The 20,694-nt window shown below is 41.4% G+C and overlaps 1 protein-coding gene across 4 annotated transcripts in view; it reads left to right on the top strand.

Annotated features, from left to right (window-relative positions):
- The window catches only part of LOC122809252 (myosin-10-like), a 3,714,157-nt gene that overhangs the window by 2,364,211 nt on the left and 1,329,252 nt on the right, over window positions 1-20,694 (top strand). For all 4 annotated transcript variants that reach the window (XM_044080584.1, XM_044080595.1, XM_044080606.1 and 1 more), the window contains one exon: window positions 12,893-13,001. In XM_044080584.1, coding sequence (XP_043936519.1) covers window positions 12,893-13,001 — 109 coding nt within the window. The remainder of the gene's footprint in view (window positions 1-12,892; window positions 13,002-20,694) is intronic.

Here is a 20,694-nt window from a genome sequence, read left to right on the forward strand (position 1 = left end):
TACTTTCCCAGCCATTTTTTCCCTCAAGTTTTGTAGCTGATGTTCCTTCAGGACCTCTGTATGTTTTTTCCTAGCATTCGGGCAGTGCACTTACTATCCAATTACTGAAATATTCCCAGAAATACAAAAGTCCATTGGCCGTCTCTGATGAGTTTCTGTTTTCAGACTGGGAGAGCTAGAATTATAGGTTTATAGGTTCATAGGTTGGTACTAGGCTATCAGCCCTAGGGCCTATGCAAGCCTAGCCATAACAATTCCCTGGATATTTCTTCCCACAATATTTACTTCTCTGGACCCCTGTCTAGCAGGGCGATTGACATGATCCCCGGGGTGAATAGGTTGGTATTAAGTTGTTACTCAATGTGCAGCCATCTTGGAAGTATCTACACAGAAAACTCTTCTTTTTTGCTGTTGGTGGGCATTACTTTGAGTACAGTGTTGCTGTTTGGCTTTTCCTCAGTACTTACAGCATTCATAAAGTTGTTAACCATAGCTAAAGCCTTGAAAGAGAAAGTGTCCCGATGTTTCCATACTTGCATGAAAGGCTCCTGGTAGCCCCATCCAGTGACTTTATGGAGGCAGGCTTTCTTTGGTTAGTACTATGGTTGCATTCCCAAATGCTTACCAGAATTAGAAGTTCTCTCTGATATATGCTAAGAGTAGGTCGTTCATAGAGGTAGAAATGGTCTCTCAGTTTTCAGTCTTTCCTGCACTGTGAGGAAGCTCTAATACATGGTAAAATATAGTTGGCTGAAAGAAATAACAGCTCTAGTAATGTACTTCAACTTCTTTCTCAGACAAAAGTCATACAGATGATTCTTTGTGATAACTGTCTATTGCTCTGACATCCAGCCTGCCTCTCCAAGTCCAAAATAATCATTTTATGACAGTGTACACCTCAAGTGAATGACAGTCAACATACAGCAGTCTGAGTCTAAAATAGCTACTAAAGACGCAGGGTGCAGTTATTTATTTTAATGTTATTGTCATAAACCAAGACAGTTTGCAGGTGTTTTGTATGCAGTGTAGATTGCAGATGATCCTGACTTACCTCAGACATATGCTTGATGTGGGTTGCACTTAGTCCATGAAAATAGTGTGTATGCCAGCTGATTCTGCCCATTGTGGCCTTATGTAAGTGAAGATTGCGGCCAATGATTGACTAATCAAGCAGTTTACCAAAGGACTGTTTCATCTCTTATGTTACTTAAATAAATCCTTCCTTGTGTAGGACTTTAAATTCATGATGGTCAGACTTACCAGTCTGCTGTTGTAGTCTGTTTGCTGAGTGGCACTGGAGTTCATTGTTTGGAAAAGCTTTATGGAAGGCATTAACTCTGCAGAATGTTATGTGCAAGGAACTCTGGTCTTTTGCAAGTATCAGGCATCCTTTAAAGCCAGCTTATTCTTCCTCACAGTAGTAGCTTCTGATTTGTGCCATTATCAGTCTAGTCATCTTCTTGTTTTCCTCACCTGTGTAGAATTCAGAGGAGAAATAGTTCTTCTTCCTCATGACCTACACCAGCATCTAAGATTTTGCTTGAAGCAGGTACCTGAGTTTAGGTAGACAGATCAGCATTTCATTTCCTTCACTACATTAATAAAAGAGCTCACAGATTTCAAGCACCTTGAATGGATTGCTTGTTGTATTATCTTCTGCTATCGGATGGTTAACCATCTGTTTTGAAAGTGCAGTGGTCAGAAGCCACACCACAAGGGAATGCAGCTGCTCCCGTTGTACACTATAAGACTTTTTCCATTGATAATATCTGAACTACAGACATTTGGTCTTTGGTACATACCTTCACTCGGCACTTTTGACTTAACCTCATTTCCAGGAGTAATGATTTTTTTAGTAGGTTTGAATTTCAGGACTTGTCTTCTATAACCCAATCTTTGGACTATCCTTTCTGTTTTCCTGATGACTAGTTTACTGTGTGGAATTGTTTTTGTTTTCTTTTTTTTTTCCATTTGTTTATATCCAGCTGCCAGGTGCTTGCAAACCACCAGCCTCCCCTCATGGCCAAGTAGGCCTATTCGTTCCCCCTTCAGAGAGGGTAGGGCCAATTGTGAGATGCTGCTATCTAGGCAACCATCAATATTTTTTCCTGATAGCACCATGTCCCTGTGGTGATTGATGTGCTTGATAGCTGATGCAAGGGCTCTACAATGCCCCATTGTAGTAGCAGGATGGGTATCCTTCCATATACAACCCTCACTTCAAGAAAACCACTCCCCCTTGAAAAACTGCTACAGAAGTAACTTGAAAGAATCCAAGCATGTGTCCACAAGTTTGTGTGCTAGAAGCCACTCTCCTGTCCTTCAGCAAAATCCTGCATTGCAGCAGACTGGATCAACATCCTTCCTTCATATTAGGCAAGCCCATGTAAGCCCCTTACTCCCCTCCTCTCTGACCAGTTCATCTCGTGTCCAAGTTGCTATTCAAGCTGAGGTGATTTGGGTCATAGTTAGGGCTTTATCCTTTATGGCATAGAACTTGTGTAATGCTTAGCATTGTATGCAGCTATTTGAAGTATCAAGAAGAGTCCCTGATATTAGATATTGCAAGATACTTTTTACCATAACAGCTGTTCTCCTGGGGGTCTTCTTTGATTAATCATGGATACTCTTCCATAGTCATGATACCGTCCCATAGCCCTCCTTCTGAATGGGCAGTTCCTCCATCCATTTCTTGCTGCTGGATTTACTTGGAAGTCAGGGGATGTATTTACATGTTACTTCTTACCAGTGTAGGTGTCAAACCATCAGTGTTGTTTCTTAGTATTGAGACCATGCTTGCTGGTGGCTGAATGTGTTTTGAAAACGGCAGCATGGAGTGTACTGGCACTCACTGAAGAGAACCCTTCTGATAAATCAGTTTGCATAGGAAGAGTGTATCTGCTGATCTTTATCATATTGATCACTATTGCAGTAGCATTAGCTATATGAGTTATGTCTTGCCAAAAATATAAGAGCCAGACAGTTACCAAAGCTCCAGGGCACCTTCCTCATGTCAAAACTGTCAGGCAGCTTGAGCTGAGCTGACTAAAAGACAAGTTTGAGTGCCACGCCTTTCAGAGCTTTACTGACACTGAAGAGTATGCTGCTCTGAGGTTTTTAAGGATAAACGGTTGGTTTGTGCTGTTCCTTTGATGGGCAGATAAGTTACCTTTGGGGAAGAAAACCTTCATGTAATGATTTTGTTTATTATTAATACTTTTAGGTTCATAGGTTCATACTAGGCTATCTGCCCGAGGGCATTTGCAAGCCTAGCCCATCGTTTTGTGGCTTACGCCACCCCTTTAGTATGGGGAACTATACCCATTATTTTGCTGTGCCTCTGTCGAGCAGTGACACTGAGGTAATCCCTGGGGTATATCTGCGATCTCCCATCCATTGGTCAAGATTTCTCTTGAACAAGGCCAGCGAGGTGCTCTGCCTCACATGTACCGGGATTTTGTTCCACGGCATAGGGAGTCTTTGGGTGATGAATCTATCCCTCCAGCACGTCCTATTAATAGCCGTGTCGAGGTTTAAGTCTCCCGCCCTTGTGGCTCTGATGGATCTAGATTTTTTGAGGTGAAGCATATTCATCAAATCTGGGTTTGACATGGCCTTGTATGTTAGGCAAAGGTCACCTCTGAGCAAGCGGTAAGCGACTGAATAGAGCTGGAGTTCTTTCAGTCGGGCAGCATAGGACAGATTTTTGAGACCCTTTATCCTTTTGGTGAGGAACTTTGTGGCCTCTCCAGCTGCTGCAAGTGTCGGGTCAGATACATTCCGAATGGGGCATTGTACTCAATCATTGGTCTGATGAGTGATGAGTAAAGGGAGACTATGACCTCCCTTGATCTAGATGAGAATCCCTTCATGATAAGGTGGGCAATGTAGAAGGTCTTCCTAACTACTTTAGCTACATGGGTGTCGAATGACAGACTACTATCAACCTGGGTCCCCAGGTCCCTGATAACTTCTTCTGTGCTCAGTGGATTGCCACCTATTTGGTAGCTAGGGTAACCTTGTTTTTCCCGAAGGGTATGACTATGCATTTTTTGGCATTTAACTTTAGGCCGTGGCTCTGGCACCAGTTATCCGTTTCTGTGAGACCCTTCTGAAGGATATCTGTGTCAGATGTGTTTTCTACTATGGCCCAGTTTGCAGTCATCTGCAAACTTTGTCAGCCATAACCCTCCTGTGTTTGCTTGTACTTCGGAAAAGTAGATGCCAAACAAGAGTGGGCCCAGGACTGAGCCCTGTGGGACACCACTTGTGACAGGCTTTGAGTCTGACATGGCGCCAGCAACTCTGACCCTGTGGGTTCTGTCACTCAGCCAGTTTGCAACCCATCTTGTGATGTATGGGTTGACATTTAAGCTGATGAGTTTTTCAATGATACCCGAGTGGGGTATTGTATCGAAGGCCTTAGCCAGATCGAGGTAGGCTGTATGGACTGCCTTTCCTCATCAATGGCTTTGGTGACTGTTTCAAAAAGTCAACCAAGTTTAAAAGGCATGATCTGCCTTTGACAAAGCCAAACTGGGTTGGATCCAAAGTCTGCAAATTCCCTATGTCTTTATTTATGAGGTCCATTATGATCCTCTCCATGGCTTTGCAGATAAGGCTTGTCAAGCTAATGGGCGGTAATTTCCAGGGTCGGTGGAGGCACCGCCTTTGTGAAGTGGGACCACAGTTGCAGTGCACCACTCCTGGACGTATCCAGAGGTAAGACTTTGATTAAACAGCTGTCCTAGCTGTGGGTTTAATTCCTCATTGAGTTCGTGGAGCACACAGCCGGGGACACCATCAGGTCCCATGGATGCTGTGTTTTGTCCTTTGGAGAGAGCAGTTCTCACTTGGGCGCTGGAGATGTTCGCGGGGCTGCAATCGTTTGGTATAGATATCTCTCCTTTTGGGGGCGAGGGGAGTTTGCACTGAACCTGTCAGCCAGTATGTTGGCAATGTCTGTAGGATCAGTAATCTTCACATCATTTTGAACTAGCTCTGAGCATATCTGGGAGTTTCCTCCCAGGTTTCTAACATAGCTAAAGAAGGCCTTATGATTGTCTTTTGAGTCTTTAGCTATTTTTCTCTCGAAATTTGCTTTGGATGATTTTATGAGAGCTCTTAGTTTTTACTTATAGTGATCAAGGGTGTCTTACCTTTTAAGGATTTTGCTCTATCTTGTAGTAGCTTCCTCCTTTTGTTGTAGAGTTTGTTTATGGCTGGGGTCCACCAGACTGGACGCTTGCCTTTGGTACAAAGAGTCTTTGTTTTGCTTGGGATTGCCTTATCAATGCAGTCCTGCAGGTGCTGGTAGAAGGCATTTGTAAGTGATACAGCGGCTTGAGTACTGTTTTCCGCCGCTCGGGGCCTTAAAGGAGACCACACTAGTCTTTAGAAGTGTGAAGTCGGCTTTGAGAAGTTCTTTACTGTGGTCTTTTTATTTCAGGTGGGGTGGGATGAGGACCTCCAGCGAGATTAGTTTGTGATCTGATCTCACCAGTGAGGGGTACACCTCCGGTGTTGAACATTGTGCTCCCATGTTCGTGATGATGAGATCAAGTATATTATCTCCTCTTGTGGGGATGGTGACTAGTTGTTCCATGGCATTTGAGTTTATGAATTCCAGGAACTTTTGGGCTAGGGTGTTTGGGCTTGAGTAGTGTTCCCAGTCTATATTAGGGTAATTGAAGTCACTTAGTATGATGGTGTTTGGTGATACATTTATCCCCTCTAGTGTTTTCAGGAAGGCCATGTGAGGTTCCTGAGTTTGTGAGGGTGGCCTGTAACATGCTACAATTTGCAGAGCAGTCTTGCCTATGGTTAATTGCACCTGGATGGTCTCCGATGCATCGTGCGTTGCCACCAGTCTTGAGGTGTGGGTGTCCTTGATGAATATGGATACCCCCATCCTTTCTTGGTATTGTCCGGATTTTGGGGCCGGAACGAATGATATGAGGTAAAACCTGATAGCGCTGGGGTGCTCTCAGGAGCCTTGAACCAGGTTTCTGTCACAGCACAGACATCGATGTTCTCCATACTGAGAAGGGCCTCGAGTGCGTGCATTTTGAGATTTAGACTTCTGGCATTGAGCAGCATTACCCTTAGTTTTTTCCTTTTTGTGTTCTAGGGTGGTAGGTTTAGAATTTGAGCCTTGCCTAAAAAGGCACTATGGGGTGGCAAGAGCCTTTGCCAATATCCGAATCCCAGGGGTGACAGGTGCAAGCCGTCCCTCATGGCAGCGTGGCTTGTCCAGCATGTCATCCCAGGCAGACAGACACTGGATCCCTTTGAATGACACCAGTGTTTAAGCCAATTGTTAAAGCTGATCATCTTATCTCTGTATTGTGGCATCATTCTTGGTGAAGGTAGGATACTGCTCAAGGTCAGGGTCATACCTGCCTGGGCTACATAATCAGAGAGCTCCTCAATGTCTCTTTTCATGTAGTCCAAGGAGGTACGTCTCAGGTCGTTTACACCAGCGTGGACAATGACTGAGTCATATTTGTACCTGCTGTTGAGAGACCTGAGTGCTTGCGTTATGTGGCGGATTCTAGCGCCTGACAGGCAGCTTACTGTGACCTTCTCCTTACTCAGTCTGGTGAGCGGGACGCCAGTGTGTCTGACTATGGAGTCACCAATGACTAGTGTGTCTGGCATTGTGTTTGGCCTTAAGGGCTGTGACTGTTTGACACTCTGACTGTGAGGTCTATGTGTTGCAGGTGTTGTGTTCTGAGGTGGTGGTTGTTTGGGCGTCTGCTTTGGTGGCCTCTGCTGTTTTGGTAGATTTTTGATCAGAGCCTCCGAGTATGTCTTTGTGTGTTTATGTGTATGATTTGAGGTTGTAATGGTACTATGTGAGACTGGGTCTATAGTGTGTGTGGTAACCTTCTCCTCCTGACTGGTCTTGCCAGTCCTATGTTGAGAGGGCTCAGCCTCCAGTTTGGCCGTATAGTTGCATCTCTCGCATGTATTTGTGTTTTGTGGGAGGAGGAGAGGGTTGTCTGTGTACATGAGGCAATTGTAACATTGCCTCAATATTCCCAGGTTCACCAGCTGAGCAGGAGAGGACACTAGCAACTGATCCCTCGACATGCTAGAAGGAATAGACAAAAAAAAACTTTAAAAAAGATTCCGGGGGACGTGGGTGACCGAGAAATGGGGGGTTGCCTTTTTGGGGTACTATCTATGACAAGTGTGCCGTATCAAGGTAATAAGTACTGTAGGAGCAAGTGCTACGTTTAACAGATAGAGAATAGTCTACTTGGAGTCAAGTAGAGATGATCTTTTTAATTATAGGATATGCTGATTAGATCAGTAGTATAGTTCGAGGAAGGTAGTTTTAAGGGAAAATTTGAAGAGTGGACTTTAGGTAGCCCGAATAGTTTAAACCTGCTTAACCGGCGCTGCCCTAGTGTGCAACAGTGGCAGCTCCGCGCTAACGCGCGTTTACCGCGTTTTATACCAGGGGGCTGGAAACTGGCCCAAAACGACCAATAAACTACTAGTTACTGGCTGAAACCTCACAAAACTGGACAAAAGGCAGCTCAATGCTTCCCACTCCCACTGGTAAGCAAGGTAACTTCCTCTCCCCAAATAAGGCAAGGAAACAGTACACAGGAACTACAACCAAAGCCCAGGAATCAGCAACTCTGAAACTGGACTAAACTAGTAAAGCAGGAAAAACAAGAGATATTTTTTTCTTTTTTTTCTTTTTTTTTTTCACAAAACAGGCAGAAACAGGTACAGCAAACACTTATAAATGCTATGAATCAGCTACTACAGCTTACACAGAAGAATTTGCTACAAATACAGTCTCATCAGAAAGTTTAAAGCTAGGAGTTTGTGTGTTTTAACAGACTTTTATGAGGCTGTACTGTACTTTTAAATGGGAGCACTTTTTCTGTCAGTTTAAAAGTTGCTTAAAATAAGTGAAACACATATTTTATGTGGAGAAATTGTGTTTATTTTACTTTGTGAAGCTTGCAAAGTGTTTTAAAGTGCTTTTCACCAAGGCTGTCTGTGAAAAAAGTAACTTTTAAAGACTGTTTTTGTTTTTACTGATATTGGTTGTTTGTTTTCCCCTGGGAAAGAGGCGCCATTTTTTGCTCGACTGTAGAGCCATCTGTCAGTCCCATGATTGGTCCTTCTTCCAGCCCCAAAAAAAAAAAAAAAAAAAAAAAAAAAGTTAAGCAAACAGCCTTTGTGATCACAGCAGGCTAGCAATGTTACCCAGCTGCAGGTGGGTGATTTTGCTCTGGGCATTAGTTGTGTCTCAGAAAACTCGTCATTTACCCAGGATCTCTCTAGTGTAGCATATACAGCCACTATGGACCGGGGTTAGCCACATCCTTTGTGGTTGTGGGGTCCCCTGAGTGGGCAAGGGAGAGCCAGTGTTGTTGGTCCTGGGATAGGGATCAAAGAGGACTTTAGTGTTTTGTCAGAATGTTGTGCCCATTACTGGTGAAGATGCTGTTGCCATTAATAACACTGTTGATCCCATTTTTCCTATCAAAAAGAAACCGAAAACTAAACATGAGTCTACTCTGTTTCAAATTTCCTTAGACAGGTGTAGTTTACTGGGTCTGTCTCAGGGTTTAATTTAGGGTGTTATTCCATTTTGTAAAGTAATTTCTAGTTAAAGAAAAAAGTTTCCTCCTTTCCTAAATGTGCCACCGTTTTCATTGGGAGAATACTGAAGTTTCTAAGTCCCTCAGAAAATAGTATGTGCTGTTACAGAAGGAATTTCCAGAACTACACCCATTCCTCCAGTGCTCTCAGCTTTGGAGGATGTGTGTGTTACTGCCTGCAATTTTCCTGACAGTCAGCCAGCTGCCCGAAAAAGGCAGATAGGATGTGTAAAGTACCTGTCTTTTTTTTAAGTTTTTATACACTTTTCCCAGACTGATCATGCAGCTTTAACTTGAGTTAATTCATCTGCTGCTTAACACTTAGTTAATTCCAATCCTTCTATGTCTGATAAGGATGGGAAGGTTATTGATAAGCATGTGAAAAAGGTGTGCGCTTCTGCAACTGTTATTTTCAGAATTTTTAATTGTCAGGCTCATATGTTAAGGTTTGTCCTGATAATTGTGAAAGTATGAGGAATGTTTTATCTGTAGTTTTTTCTTGTGAGGAAAAGTCTACTTTAAATAATTTAATTTCTTCTTTTGTTCAAGTCACTGCTCATTGTATACAGTGTCTGTATGGCACTGTTGATAGGCTATGTCCTCAGGTACTGTTTTGAGGAGATTTCCTTGGTTGAATTCTTAGAACCTCCTAGATGATGACCAAAGTGAGATTTTAAATTCTCTTTTTGATAGAGATTTAGTTTTTGACCCTTCTGCTACAGAGGTGATCAAAACGTGTGATGAAAGGGATAAGCTGATACTTAGAGTCCTGAAGATTTTTCAGCCCTCCTTTATCCAAATTTTCCAAGGGATTCTGTAACTCCTCATCAGATTTTGGAAATAAACTGTCCCAGAGACTTCCATACTCTGGAATAAACTACCTATCTATATCAAACAAAGCTCCTCATTAGCACTCTTCAAGAAAAATCTTGATGACTGGATGGGAAATAGGAAAGTCACCCCGGGGATCACCTCTGTGGCTGTGCTCAACAGGGGCACAGGAAATAATTTTCTTGGGTGGCGAAAGGCAGGATACATTTTTGGCTAGGCTTATGTAGGCCCTAGGGCCAATAGCCTAGTACCTACCTATGAACCTATGAACAAAATGCACAGTCTTAACAAAATACAGGTAAACAGACATTTAAGAAGAAATTGTAAGAGGATTCCAAGAAGAATTCTGCAAACTCCTAAAACCAAGGACAGTCCAAAAAGTCAGAATGACTGTTTAAGAGAGTTTGTTCCCCCCTCCCACTCTGGCAGGCTCCTTTTCCCCCGATAAAGTCTGAATCTCCATTTTCTCTTTGGCAATAGGTATTTTCAGACAAGTGGATTCTATACCTCATTTGTCAAGGTTACAGGTGGCAATGGGAGGAAAGTCCTCCTCTCCAGGGGGTAATTCCTCAACCTCAAAAACAACATATTTTGTTTCTCTCTGCACTTCATCACAAGCTGCCCCAGGTAGTGATAGTACCAGTTCTTCCTTCCCAGGAGGGAAAGGGGATTTATTCATGGATGTTTTTGTGCCAGAGAAAGAAAATGCTTAGAGACCAGTTTTAGATCTTTCTTTCACAAACCTGTTTGTGATAGTGCCCAAATTCAAAATGATGTAACTTCATAAGCTGTTACTTCTTCTTCCTCATTCAAGTTTCCTGGTAACACTAGATTTAAAAGATGCTTATCACATCATTTTCATTCAGAATTTAGGTGTTTATTAAGATTTTGTTTGTCTGAATCACATTATTAGTTCTCTGCCTTACCCTTTGGACTGTCCATTCCACCAAGTGTGTTCACAAAGTGTCTAGCTCCAGTTATAGCTCTTTGCAGGCTACAGGGTATCCCCAGTTTTCCATGTTTAGACAACTTGCTTATCTTTGCAGAATCTTTTTCAAAATATCAGGACTCTCAGTCTTTCTGTGTCCATCTCTCTCTCTTAAGTGAGAGATCTCTTACACAAGTTGGAATTTCAAGAGAACATTCAAATTCTTTTTTGTTTCCTCACAGGTTTGTGTTTCTGGTATGTCAACTAGACACCATAGTTCAAAGAGCTTTTCTTCCAGAGGAAAAAATAGATCTATGTCTAGATATATTTGTTAAGGTTTTCCACTCAGACTTCAGTCACTGCGAGGGAATACCTCAGGATATTTGGTTCTCGTGGCTTTTATGATTCTGATGATATCCCTGGAAAGATTCCACATGAGAAAGATACAGTGGTATCTGAAGTCCCTTTGGTCCCAGCACCAAATCCCTTTGTCATTTCAGATCCCATTGCTGGGGTTTGTCAGAAGAGAAATCATTTGGCAGAGACAACAGATACTCTTAAGCCCAGGTCTTCCATTCTCCCTCCCTGTTCCAAAGCAGTCAGTAACAACATATGCCTTTGACTTTTTTTGGGGGGGTAATTCTGGAGAGATAAAAGTACAAGGTGTATGGGATCCCAATGACCGATGTAAGTACAGAAATATAGAAGAGATGCTTGCCCTGATCAAGGCACTGAATTGTTTGAATCATCTTTGGTCTCTGGCCCTCTTCAGGTTGTTACAGACAGTACCATGGTCATGTGGTACATCACCAAGCAAGGGGGGAGCCAGGCTGTGCCCCTTCTGCAGACTAGCCATATTAACATGGTATATAGCTTCACAGCAGTCTCACTCTCTACAGGCATCCTGCATTCTGTCAGACTGGATCTACTTACACAAGAACGGGTGTTCGATACACTCTGACACCAGTCAACTTCAACTGACTAGCTGGAGGATAAGGTTTTAATTACTTTTAAGCACTTGTTTACTGAGGATATGCAGCAAATAATAATGAGGCAAGAAAGTATGCTACTATAAAATCATATATTAGCAAATGGAAAAGGTTTTCTAGTTGGTGAGAACAACATAACAAGCACCCATTCAGGGCTAGTTGTTCTCTGGTTTTACAATATTTGTGTTATTAACTATGCTGTGACCAGTCTTATTTCTCTGTTAAGGTTCATTTATCATCCATTTCAGCAAGTCTGCACATGGATTCGCTGTATTCTCCTGTCAAAATGTTTTTGAAAGGGGTTTTGTGTAAGAAGCATCCAAGAAAACTGGTGGTCCCTGCTTGGGATCTTAATTTTGTGTTAGAAAAGCAAACACTTGCTCCACTTGAACCAGTTTAACGGACTGACACTAAGTTGCAGGCTGTTCTAGTGCATCAACCCTATCTCATTTTCCACTGTCATGACTTCTTTGAGAGCTCTTTTTTAAGCTTAAAGTAGTATCTGATTTTATTTTGAACAAAACTATCCATCTCCCTGTTTTCTTGATCCCCAAAATCACAAGAAAAGGCTATTCCATACACTGGATGTTCAGAAACAACTCAAGTACTATCTTGACAGAACTAAATCTTTCAGGTCTTCATTTCTTGTGAAGGTAAGAAGGGACAACCTGAGTCAAAATGGACTATTTCCAAATGGTTGTCTAAGGCTATTACCTTTTGTTACACTCACCACAGCAAAAAGCTATTCCAGGCAAGGCCAAGTCTCCTTTTATCAGGGACTTGGCTTCATCTGTGGCTTTTTGGAAAGGGTTGGATACTAGACATATTCTGGAAGCTGCAACATAGTCCTATGTACATACTTTTACAAAACACTATAAGCTGGATTCCTTCTTTAGGTCTGCATCAGCCTTTTTTAGGACCATTCTCCTGAGGCTTCTGGTCTCTTATCTTTTCACCTCCCAAATATAGTAAGCTAGGGTAATCTACCCATATAGCTAATGCTACTGCAGAAGTTATCAATATGCTGAACATAGTACAGTTGTGTAAGTAAACTGTATCATAACAGTAGATGTTCGAATGATCACTCCTGCAGTAGCCTGTCCCTCCTTCCAGCCCCCTTGTTTTTCAGTTGTTGTTTATGTTGTTGTGTGGCTATTTATTTGTGGTTATTTATTATTTGTTCTTCCTAGGATTGTCCTTTGAGGTCTAAGCCTCCCTCTGTCTGTTGTCCAGAGAGCTTTGAAGGGTGTGACACCCAAACTTGTCTTTTAGTCAACTAGCTTGAGCTGCCTGACAGTGTCGGTACATGGAAATTACTCTGAAGCTTTGGAAGCTGGCCAACTGTTATATTCTGAGCAGAATATAACATATCTAACATAACTAAGGCTACTGCATCAGTGATCAGTCAAGCATGTACTGTTATGGTAAGTTTACTTGCATAACTGCATCTTTTTGTTAACAGCTAGGATATATGTTTTGTTCTTCAATGTTTTGACACTGTTTATGTTCTCCAGAGCATTTATCAAGAGGCAGCAACAAATGAGCGCTCTGAAGGTGATGCAGAGGAACTGTGCTGCGTACTTGAAGCTACGCAACTGGCAGTGGTGGCGGCTGTTCACAAAGGTATGGATATACTTTATTTACTGAAAGCACTTAACCAGTAATTCATGCCATACCATTTTCTTTCTCATGAATATGCACATTTGATGGAAGAGGAGTGGAAACTGGTGCATAGTGTGTGCAATATGGCATCTGTGGTTGGCATAAAATGAGATACACAGGGTAATAAAGGTAAAAATACCAGTAATAAGTAAAAACATGCAAGAAGCAGAAAAATGGTAGTTAGTGGTTGACGTTTTTTTTTTGTGTAAGCCTTTTCTTTCCATTTTTGTTGACCATCAAATTTCTTCCCCCTGGATATAGCACCTTCATTCCCAGGATAGGGGATTCTACCCAGTGTCACAGGGTGAGAGCTGTCGGGAGGGAGGTAATATTCGGGCAACCATGAGAGTGCTTTGTGCGCACACTAGCATCCAGGCATTGTGGATATTCCTTTTGGTCTAACCCCACCCCTGAGCCAGGTGGAAATGTGTGGCCTGCATCACAGCAAAGGTCCAATGTGCCTCTCCTTATGAATTTTTATTTATTTTATTTATTTATCATTTGTTGACCGGGAAAGTCCGACTAGGTTCCACAGAGCCTGTTTTCAGCGGAGGCCCAGGGAGAAATGCTCCAGATGCATGTCTTTGGAATGTGGGAGGAAACCGGAGTACCCGGAGGAAACCCACGCGAACACAGGGAGAACATGCAAACTCCACACAGAAGGCACCCCAGCCGAGAATCGAACCAGAGAACCTCTTGCTGTGAGCCGACAACGTTAACCGCTGCACCACATGCCCACTTTGAAGTTTGCTACTGGGAATTGGTTTGGTGAGCATAATATCATCCTCCAGGCTGTGTATTTGCATCACTGGTCCTCCTCCAAGAACACACAACAGCATTCGGCTAGGCCTGCCCTCACCCAGGATGGTCCCATCCATCCTCCCTTGCCAGCTCTACCAGAAGTGTGTGGCACTAATCAAACCCAGGTTGCCTGGGCTGTTGTCTATATTTTATCCCTCTAAGCCACTGGTACTGATTATATTAATTTTCTTTGAAAGACTGGGACTTGAAAATTGAAAGATTCCTTTGAGGTGTTTGCTGTTAGCTACAATCACAGAGAGTTTGCTGATGTTGTTGTGATAAAATCATACTTCCTGAATAGGTTATTTACAACTGACTGCATTACATCAAATGTATTGGGTAAAGTCTTGTGAGTATTTGTTGTGTAAATATTTATGTCTCTAGCCACATTGACCTCCTTTCGCAGTTATTCTTGATACTGCCATTTTAACAAAAGTTGTGCTGCTCTTCATTGCATGGAACCTCCTATGAGTGGACAGGAGCCTTTCTTTTCCTGAGTAATCAAGTCTGTGTCTTCTTATTCAGATGTGTTTTGTTTGGACAGAGTACATGTCATGGAGACTCCAGGCTTTTGTTAGAGAGGCAACAGTTAGGGTTGCCAGCTGTCCAGTTTTCTGTCAAATTGTCCAGTTACCAATTTCATTCAAAACCGGACTCCGGACACAGTAAGAAAGAATGTCAACATAAAAACACACTCCGGCGTTTTTAGTTTATGTATGCAAGCATTGTAAATATGCTTATGCACAAACAGTTCTCGGCGTGTGCACCCACTCACAATCCCACACCTATTGCAACCTCGAGTGCAGCAGAGGAGGTGCTCCGACTTTCAGTGTTTTAAGTATTCAACAGGATTGTACAGAGCGACTGATATAAGTGGGACAGACCCAACATTGAGGAGTATTTAGAACTGCAGAAATGATCACGACCTACTTCCTGGAAAATTTCTAGGTGAGTCTTTGCTTGATTTAGAAAACATGTTATGTTTGTTTATTTTGACAGAAGGGGGCCATCTTCAGAAGAGTTGGTAATGTTAAATATCTTTTCAATGAATAACCTGGCAACACACTGTTGCCACCCTTAGTTTGCAAGTTTTCGAATTGACAGGTATGGTGACCGATTCCTGCTCAAGTCTTGAGAGCAGTGAAATTGCCAATTGGGGGGGCTACTCATTTTTCTTTATAATTTTTAGAAGATGTGGGTGAATGACACCTGCCTGTTGTCTTTTCCTGGTGAATTTTGCCACTGATGTTTTGTGTCTGGAGGCTGAAAGATCCGAAACCTTTAAAGTAAGGTGTGCTGAAATTGGCTGGCAACTTATTCATGTGCATTGAAGGAACTGGATCTTTTTTGGTGGTGTTCCAGTCCAGAAACCGTGTAGATAAAACTTCTGAAACTGTTGAACTTCACTTCAGAGCAGGTTGAGAAACTTTGAAAGTTATTTTGAAGTCTTCTCATAAAGCAACTGTGTACTGTAGACATAAAATATCCAAGTATGTAAGGAAATAGATAAGACTTGCAAATGGTTTGTTTTTGCTCTTTATGTACTTCTAAAAACTGCAAGAAAACCTTGTGCCAGTAGGGTCTTTCAGATTTTGATGGTGGGTAGGATTTGGGCTGGTAAGTTGTGAAACTTGTCTGGCAAAGGTTGTTTTAGTAAATTTGTACCTACAGTTGTTTTAAAAGGTTTAAGGCTGAGTGACAATGAAATGTATACCGACTGTTAAATGGTAATGGGATTGGTTTGTGTTTTAGAGGTGGATTAAGGTGGATTACCCTTTTTATAGGGGAGAAATGAAATATGCAGCACTTTGGATTTGTTAAAAATATAGATTGATGTGTAGTGGCCTTGTATTCTGGTGTAGAAGTTTTAGCTGACATAAGTGTCAGTGGTTGCAAGTACTAGAAAAGCATTGATGTATTGTCATTTTGTTCATTTTCTCTCTTATTTATGCAGATTATTGTCATTTTTCCTTTTTTGGTTGTATTGTCTGATCTTTTGTAACAGTGTCTAGTGAAAATTTTATGATCTTCTCTTGTCATGTGTGCACTGGAACAAGCTTCCCATCCATGTGAAGCAGGCAGTCCATCCCTAGCCCTATTGGGTCTATATTAGATCAGCGAACGCTTAAAAAAGTGAACGCTGATTGATTGACCTTATGTAAGCGAAAGCTTACAATCTCGAACTGTCAGATCAGTGATTTTTTTTCCCTAGGAAAAAAATCGCTGATCCAAAACACATACACACAACACAAGCACACCAAACAAACAGAAATCCACACACATACACCTAAAATCTGACACCTAACCCTACACTAAACTATGCACACACCACTAACTATCTACTTACCTTAACCCAAACCCTAACCCTAAGGTCCGTCACTATCGCACACTTACTACACCCGCTCCCTAACCCTGACTCACCTGAACCCGCCCTAACCCTCGCGTCCACACAATCACACAAATACCTAACCCGTGCCCTAACCCTAACTCACCTAACCCACCCTAACACGCACATCCACACAATCGCACACTTACCTGAATCCGACCCGTAACTTTCCACCACAGCACTGAAAATACCGAAGCAACAGAAACGGACAACCAAATTCTTTCCCTAGGAAAAAATTTGGGTTTCTGTTGCTTTGATATTTTGAACATTCGCTTAAATAAGGTCGGTCAATCAGCGTTCGCTTGTTTAAGTGTTCGCTGATCTAATATAGACCCGCCCTATTTAAGCATAACTTTGACCAATAGGTGGAAAATTGGAAATCAACCCTGTTACCACCTATCAGTTTTTTTTCTTTATTATCCACAAATCAAATCAATTCTCTGGTAGTCAGGAAAACACTGTACAAACTCCAGTATTCTGTTTCACAAAAGGAAACAGACTATCAGTGTTTGTTAAATTGGCAGATTTACTATGCTTTTTTACAGAAAAGCATAGTAAATCGGCTGAAAGCAGGCATCTGGAACAGAAAAAGGTGGTGTTCCCATCAGCTGACATCACAGTGATGTCACAAAATGGGCAGAGCATGAATGGGAGAGAGGGTGGGAATGGGTGGAGTTATAGGTGATGTGAGGGTTGTGACCTTAGTCCAGTTTTAGCCAATAAGAAAGCTGGCAACCCTAGCAACAGTATGATAGTCCATGTAATGCCACTTTATTTAAAAGCTGATAAGCAGTGGACAAAGCTTTTCCATGTATGAGTCCATGTTCACACTCACAAGATTAATGATTTATTGCTGTGTATGCATTGGTGTGAGTGTCATGATGTCAGGGTCCGCTGTGATCAGACATCTTCTGGTAGATCACCTACTCGCCTTCACTGTCTAAACAATGTACTTCCTTTCAGCAGGTGTTCCATCACTGTCCTTTCTGACAGGTTGGTTACCCAGGCATGTTCTTGTGTGTAGAAGTTGGTACTTCATATGGAAGCCCTACTTTTCTGCCAGTGAGCTTTACACCAGCCTGAGTAGAAAGCTGCACATTTTGCTGATAATGTATGGCTTTGCTGGGGGGAAAAGTGAAGTCTCAAATACCAGTTTTGTACTGTGTATCCCACCTGCATGTGATTGTGTGTGTGGTGTTTGCAAACTTGATTGTAAGTGTTGTTTAATTTATGTTGTGAGTGATCTAAATACTGTTGAGGTGAAGATGTAAGCACTGTAAATGTGGAGTGAGAAATGTGTCTGATGCAGTGTGTGCTATATCAATGAGTCATATTCAAGTTCTATGAAAACAGTGCTCTTAGAGTTGGAATATTAATGCAGATATGTGTGGGACACCCTTTACACTAATACAGTAGGTAAAAACGTCAACAAGAAATGGCGAGTGTATGTTTTTTCATGTGTGTGTCATTGTGTGTGGAATGTGGGGCTGTGTATGAGTTATATCTGTGGTGTGTGCATGCAGTGTGTGATATGGGCTGATCATATGTTAAACATTTCATCTTTCAGAGCTATGTATTTCAAATCCTTAATGTTATAATAATTTGGATTTGAGATTGTAACATTTCTCAACCTTGAACTTTTTTGGAATGTTGTGTAAAAAGGTGAATAAAGAAATCTTGATTGTGGAGTACTCAGAGTGGAGCGGTAAAATAGTATATTCTGACTGAGCCCAGTAAAAGAATTGTGAGACAGTATCAAGTTAATACTAGGACCTTGTAGAAGAATATAGAGATGTTATTCGTAGTTGTTTTATGTAGTGCATTATTTTGAGTATTATATAACAGAAGTGTTTATGACTAGGAGATAGAAAACTGCATCTTGTAGATTTCTTAGTGTAGGTGTTGCATACAGTTCATCTTGGGGGTTATGATGACAGAGAAACACTAACTACATGTGGGCTACTGGGTCACAAAGGTGATAGTGTGGATATACAAGGCAGTACTGTCTCTACATCCAAGCCCTGTAGATACATTTGTGTTTGTCCATTTTAGAAGGATTAAACAAAAAGGTGTTGGATATACCATGTAAGTACACTGCTGTAGGTTAACTGGGGCTGGAGATTTGAAGGGGGCAATAGTCAGACCTTTCTGTGGAAATTATCTTTCCTATATCTTTCCTTTGTAGGATTTACCTGTTTACTTGAACTATTAATTGAGGCTGCATAAGAAGTGGAGCCAGCATATCCTGTTTACTATTTCCACAAAGTCATGCTACATTAGTGTAATATAAAATGGTGTAGACAATTTATTATATTGCTAAGTGTAGCAATATGTAACAGGAATTTCTTCTAAGTAGTATAATGTGTGATTTCATAACAGTTTGTTTGCTAATGTTGGCCAGGATTCAAAAGTTTAAGATGGATGCCAGGCCCACTTACCTGGTGAACATGGAAGTTCTGAAACCTCAGTTGAAGGCTTGAAGGATAGCTTTGTGACTGGCACAGGAGTTGGAGTTTTTTTTACATCAACAGTTTGTTACTCTCACAAGAAAAAAAAAATCAAACAAGCAAACAAAATAAAAACATGTTTACAAACATATACACCTTCATTTTTCCATCACATTTGAAGTTTTAGCAAGTTGACTAAAACAGCATCCAAAATCTGTAACAGTTTGTTTATTTTCAGCAGTATTAATCCTGGGGCAGATTTACAATATATTTTTACTGAAGTATTTCTGTCTGCTTTCATCATTTTTCATAATAGCTTAATATAAAACAGAAATTGTGTCTTAATTCACCTCAAAACAAAAACAAAAGACGAGAAGTTCCATAGTTCTATATTTATATTCTTACCTCTTATATTTCAGTCACCTGTTTGATTTTTCATCAACTGCAACTTTCACATGCACCCCTTAACTAATCCTTATGAATCTCTGTTATCACCATAGACTGTTATACCTTATCACCTCCTCATTCATGATACCCTCAACTTTCCTTCACCTGTTAAACAGGCAGACTTTTCCCTTTATAATTCTACAATATGTGTTGATCTGCTCTGTCTAATTCTCAGAATGCTCCTCCCTTTTAATATTCCTGCTCCTTCCTACCACCATAGACTGTTGTTATAACTTATCACCTCCTCATTCATGATACCCTCAACTTTCCTCCACCTGTTAAACAAGCAAACTTTTCCCTTTATAATGCTACAAGACAATATGCGTTGATCTGTTCTGTCTAATCCTCTCAGAATGCTCCTCCCTTTTAATATTCCTCCTCCTTCCTACCATTTTGCCTTTATAGTATTCACCTCACAAAGCTCATATTTTGTTTTTTTCCAGTTATAATTCACTCAGTCTCATATCCACCCATATAGACATCATTAATCACACTCTCAGTAGTCAGTTACCTAATCCCAGTTGAATTTACACATTAAAGGTTACTAAGTCCATCCAGGTGTTGCTATTCCTCATATTGTCTTTACTTTGTATTCCAACATGTTATGTACCCCTGGTGTACCCTATTCTTCCCCTCCAGTTCCGTCAGCATCCCAGCAGGAGTAAAAGAGACACTGGTGCCTTGCATTTACATTTTTTTTAGACAGACCACCATTTCCCAGTCCATAAAGCATGTTAAGCATAACTAAAATTGCTTCATCTTTTTCTACCATCAAAATAGGAAACAGTCCTCATAGGTTCATAGGTTGGTACTGGGCTATCTGCCCGAAGGCATATATCAGACCAACCACATTGTGCGGTATTCACTGCCCCTTTAGTAGTTCCCTAGACCCTTGTACTAGCAGCTAGTACCCTTGGCCCCTATCTAGTAGTGCTGTTGGTGTGATCCCCGGTGTGAACTTTCTGTTATCCATCCACTCATCAAGGTTCCTCTTGGAGTGATAGTGAGGGACTCTGTTTTATGTAGATCAGGACCCTGTTCCATAGTAAGGGAAGTCACTGACTCCAGTGTCAGACCGTCACTTAAACAGGAGTAATATTTCATAATTTTTCCTAAGAGCACAACAGGAACACACTCTTTAACCTAGGGTCTGTCCACCCAAATATAACTCCTTATTACATACTTCAGAGCAATGTGAACCAGTTTAAGACCTCTGATACACTCACACTTAAATATTTGGATTTCACACATCCAAACACTTCTGGGAAAGCATGAAACAGATTTTCAGCTGTGTCACTTTTCCAAAATAATATGGTAAATCGCTGCCACCAGAGTATCTACATGCCCTTTCAAAGGGCTGCCCAATTATTAAAATTAGATATTAGAACAAATGGTAGCATATGACCTAAAGCAGCCAGGCTTTTGGAGTGTTCCCGGAATTATCAAAGCAGGTATAAGCACTCTCAAATTACTAAAGGATACAGTGATTGACCAGCAACAATGTAAGATTATAAAAAGATTTAATAATAAGCAAAATGATTAAAATGTAAAACAGTAATTTCAATAAACAAAC

The sequence above is a fragment of the Protopterus annectens genome, chromosome 1.part1, assembly GCF_019279795.1.
Source record: "Protopterus annectens isolate FY-2018-M chromosome 1.part1, PAN1.0, whole genome shotgun sequence".
NCBI classification, from domain to species: domain Eukaryota; kingdom Metazoa; phylum Chordata; order Ceratodontiformes; family Protopteridae; genus Protopterus; species Protopterus annectens.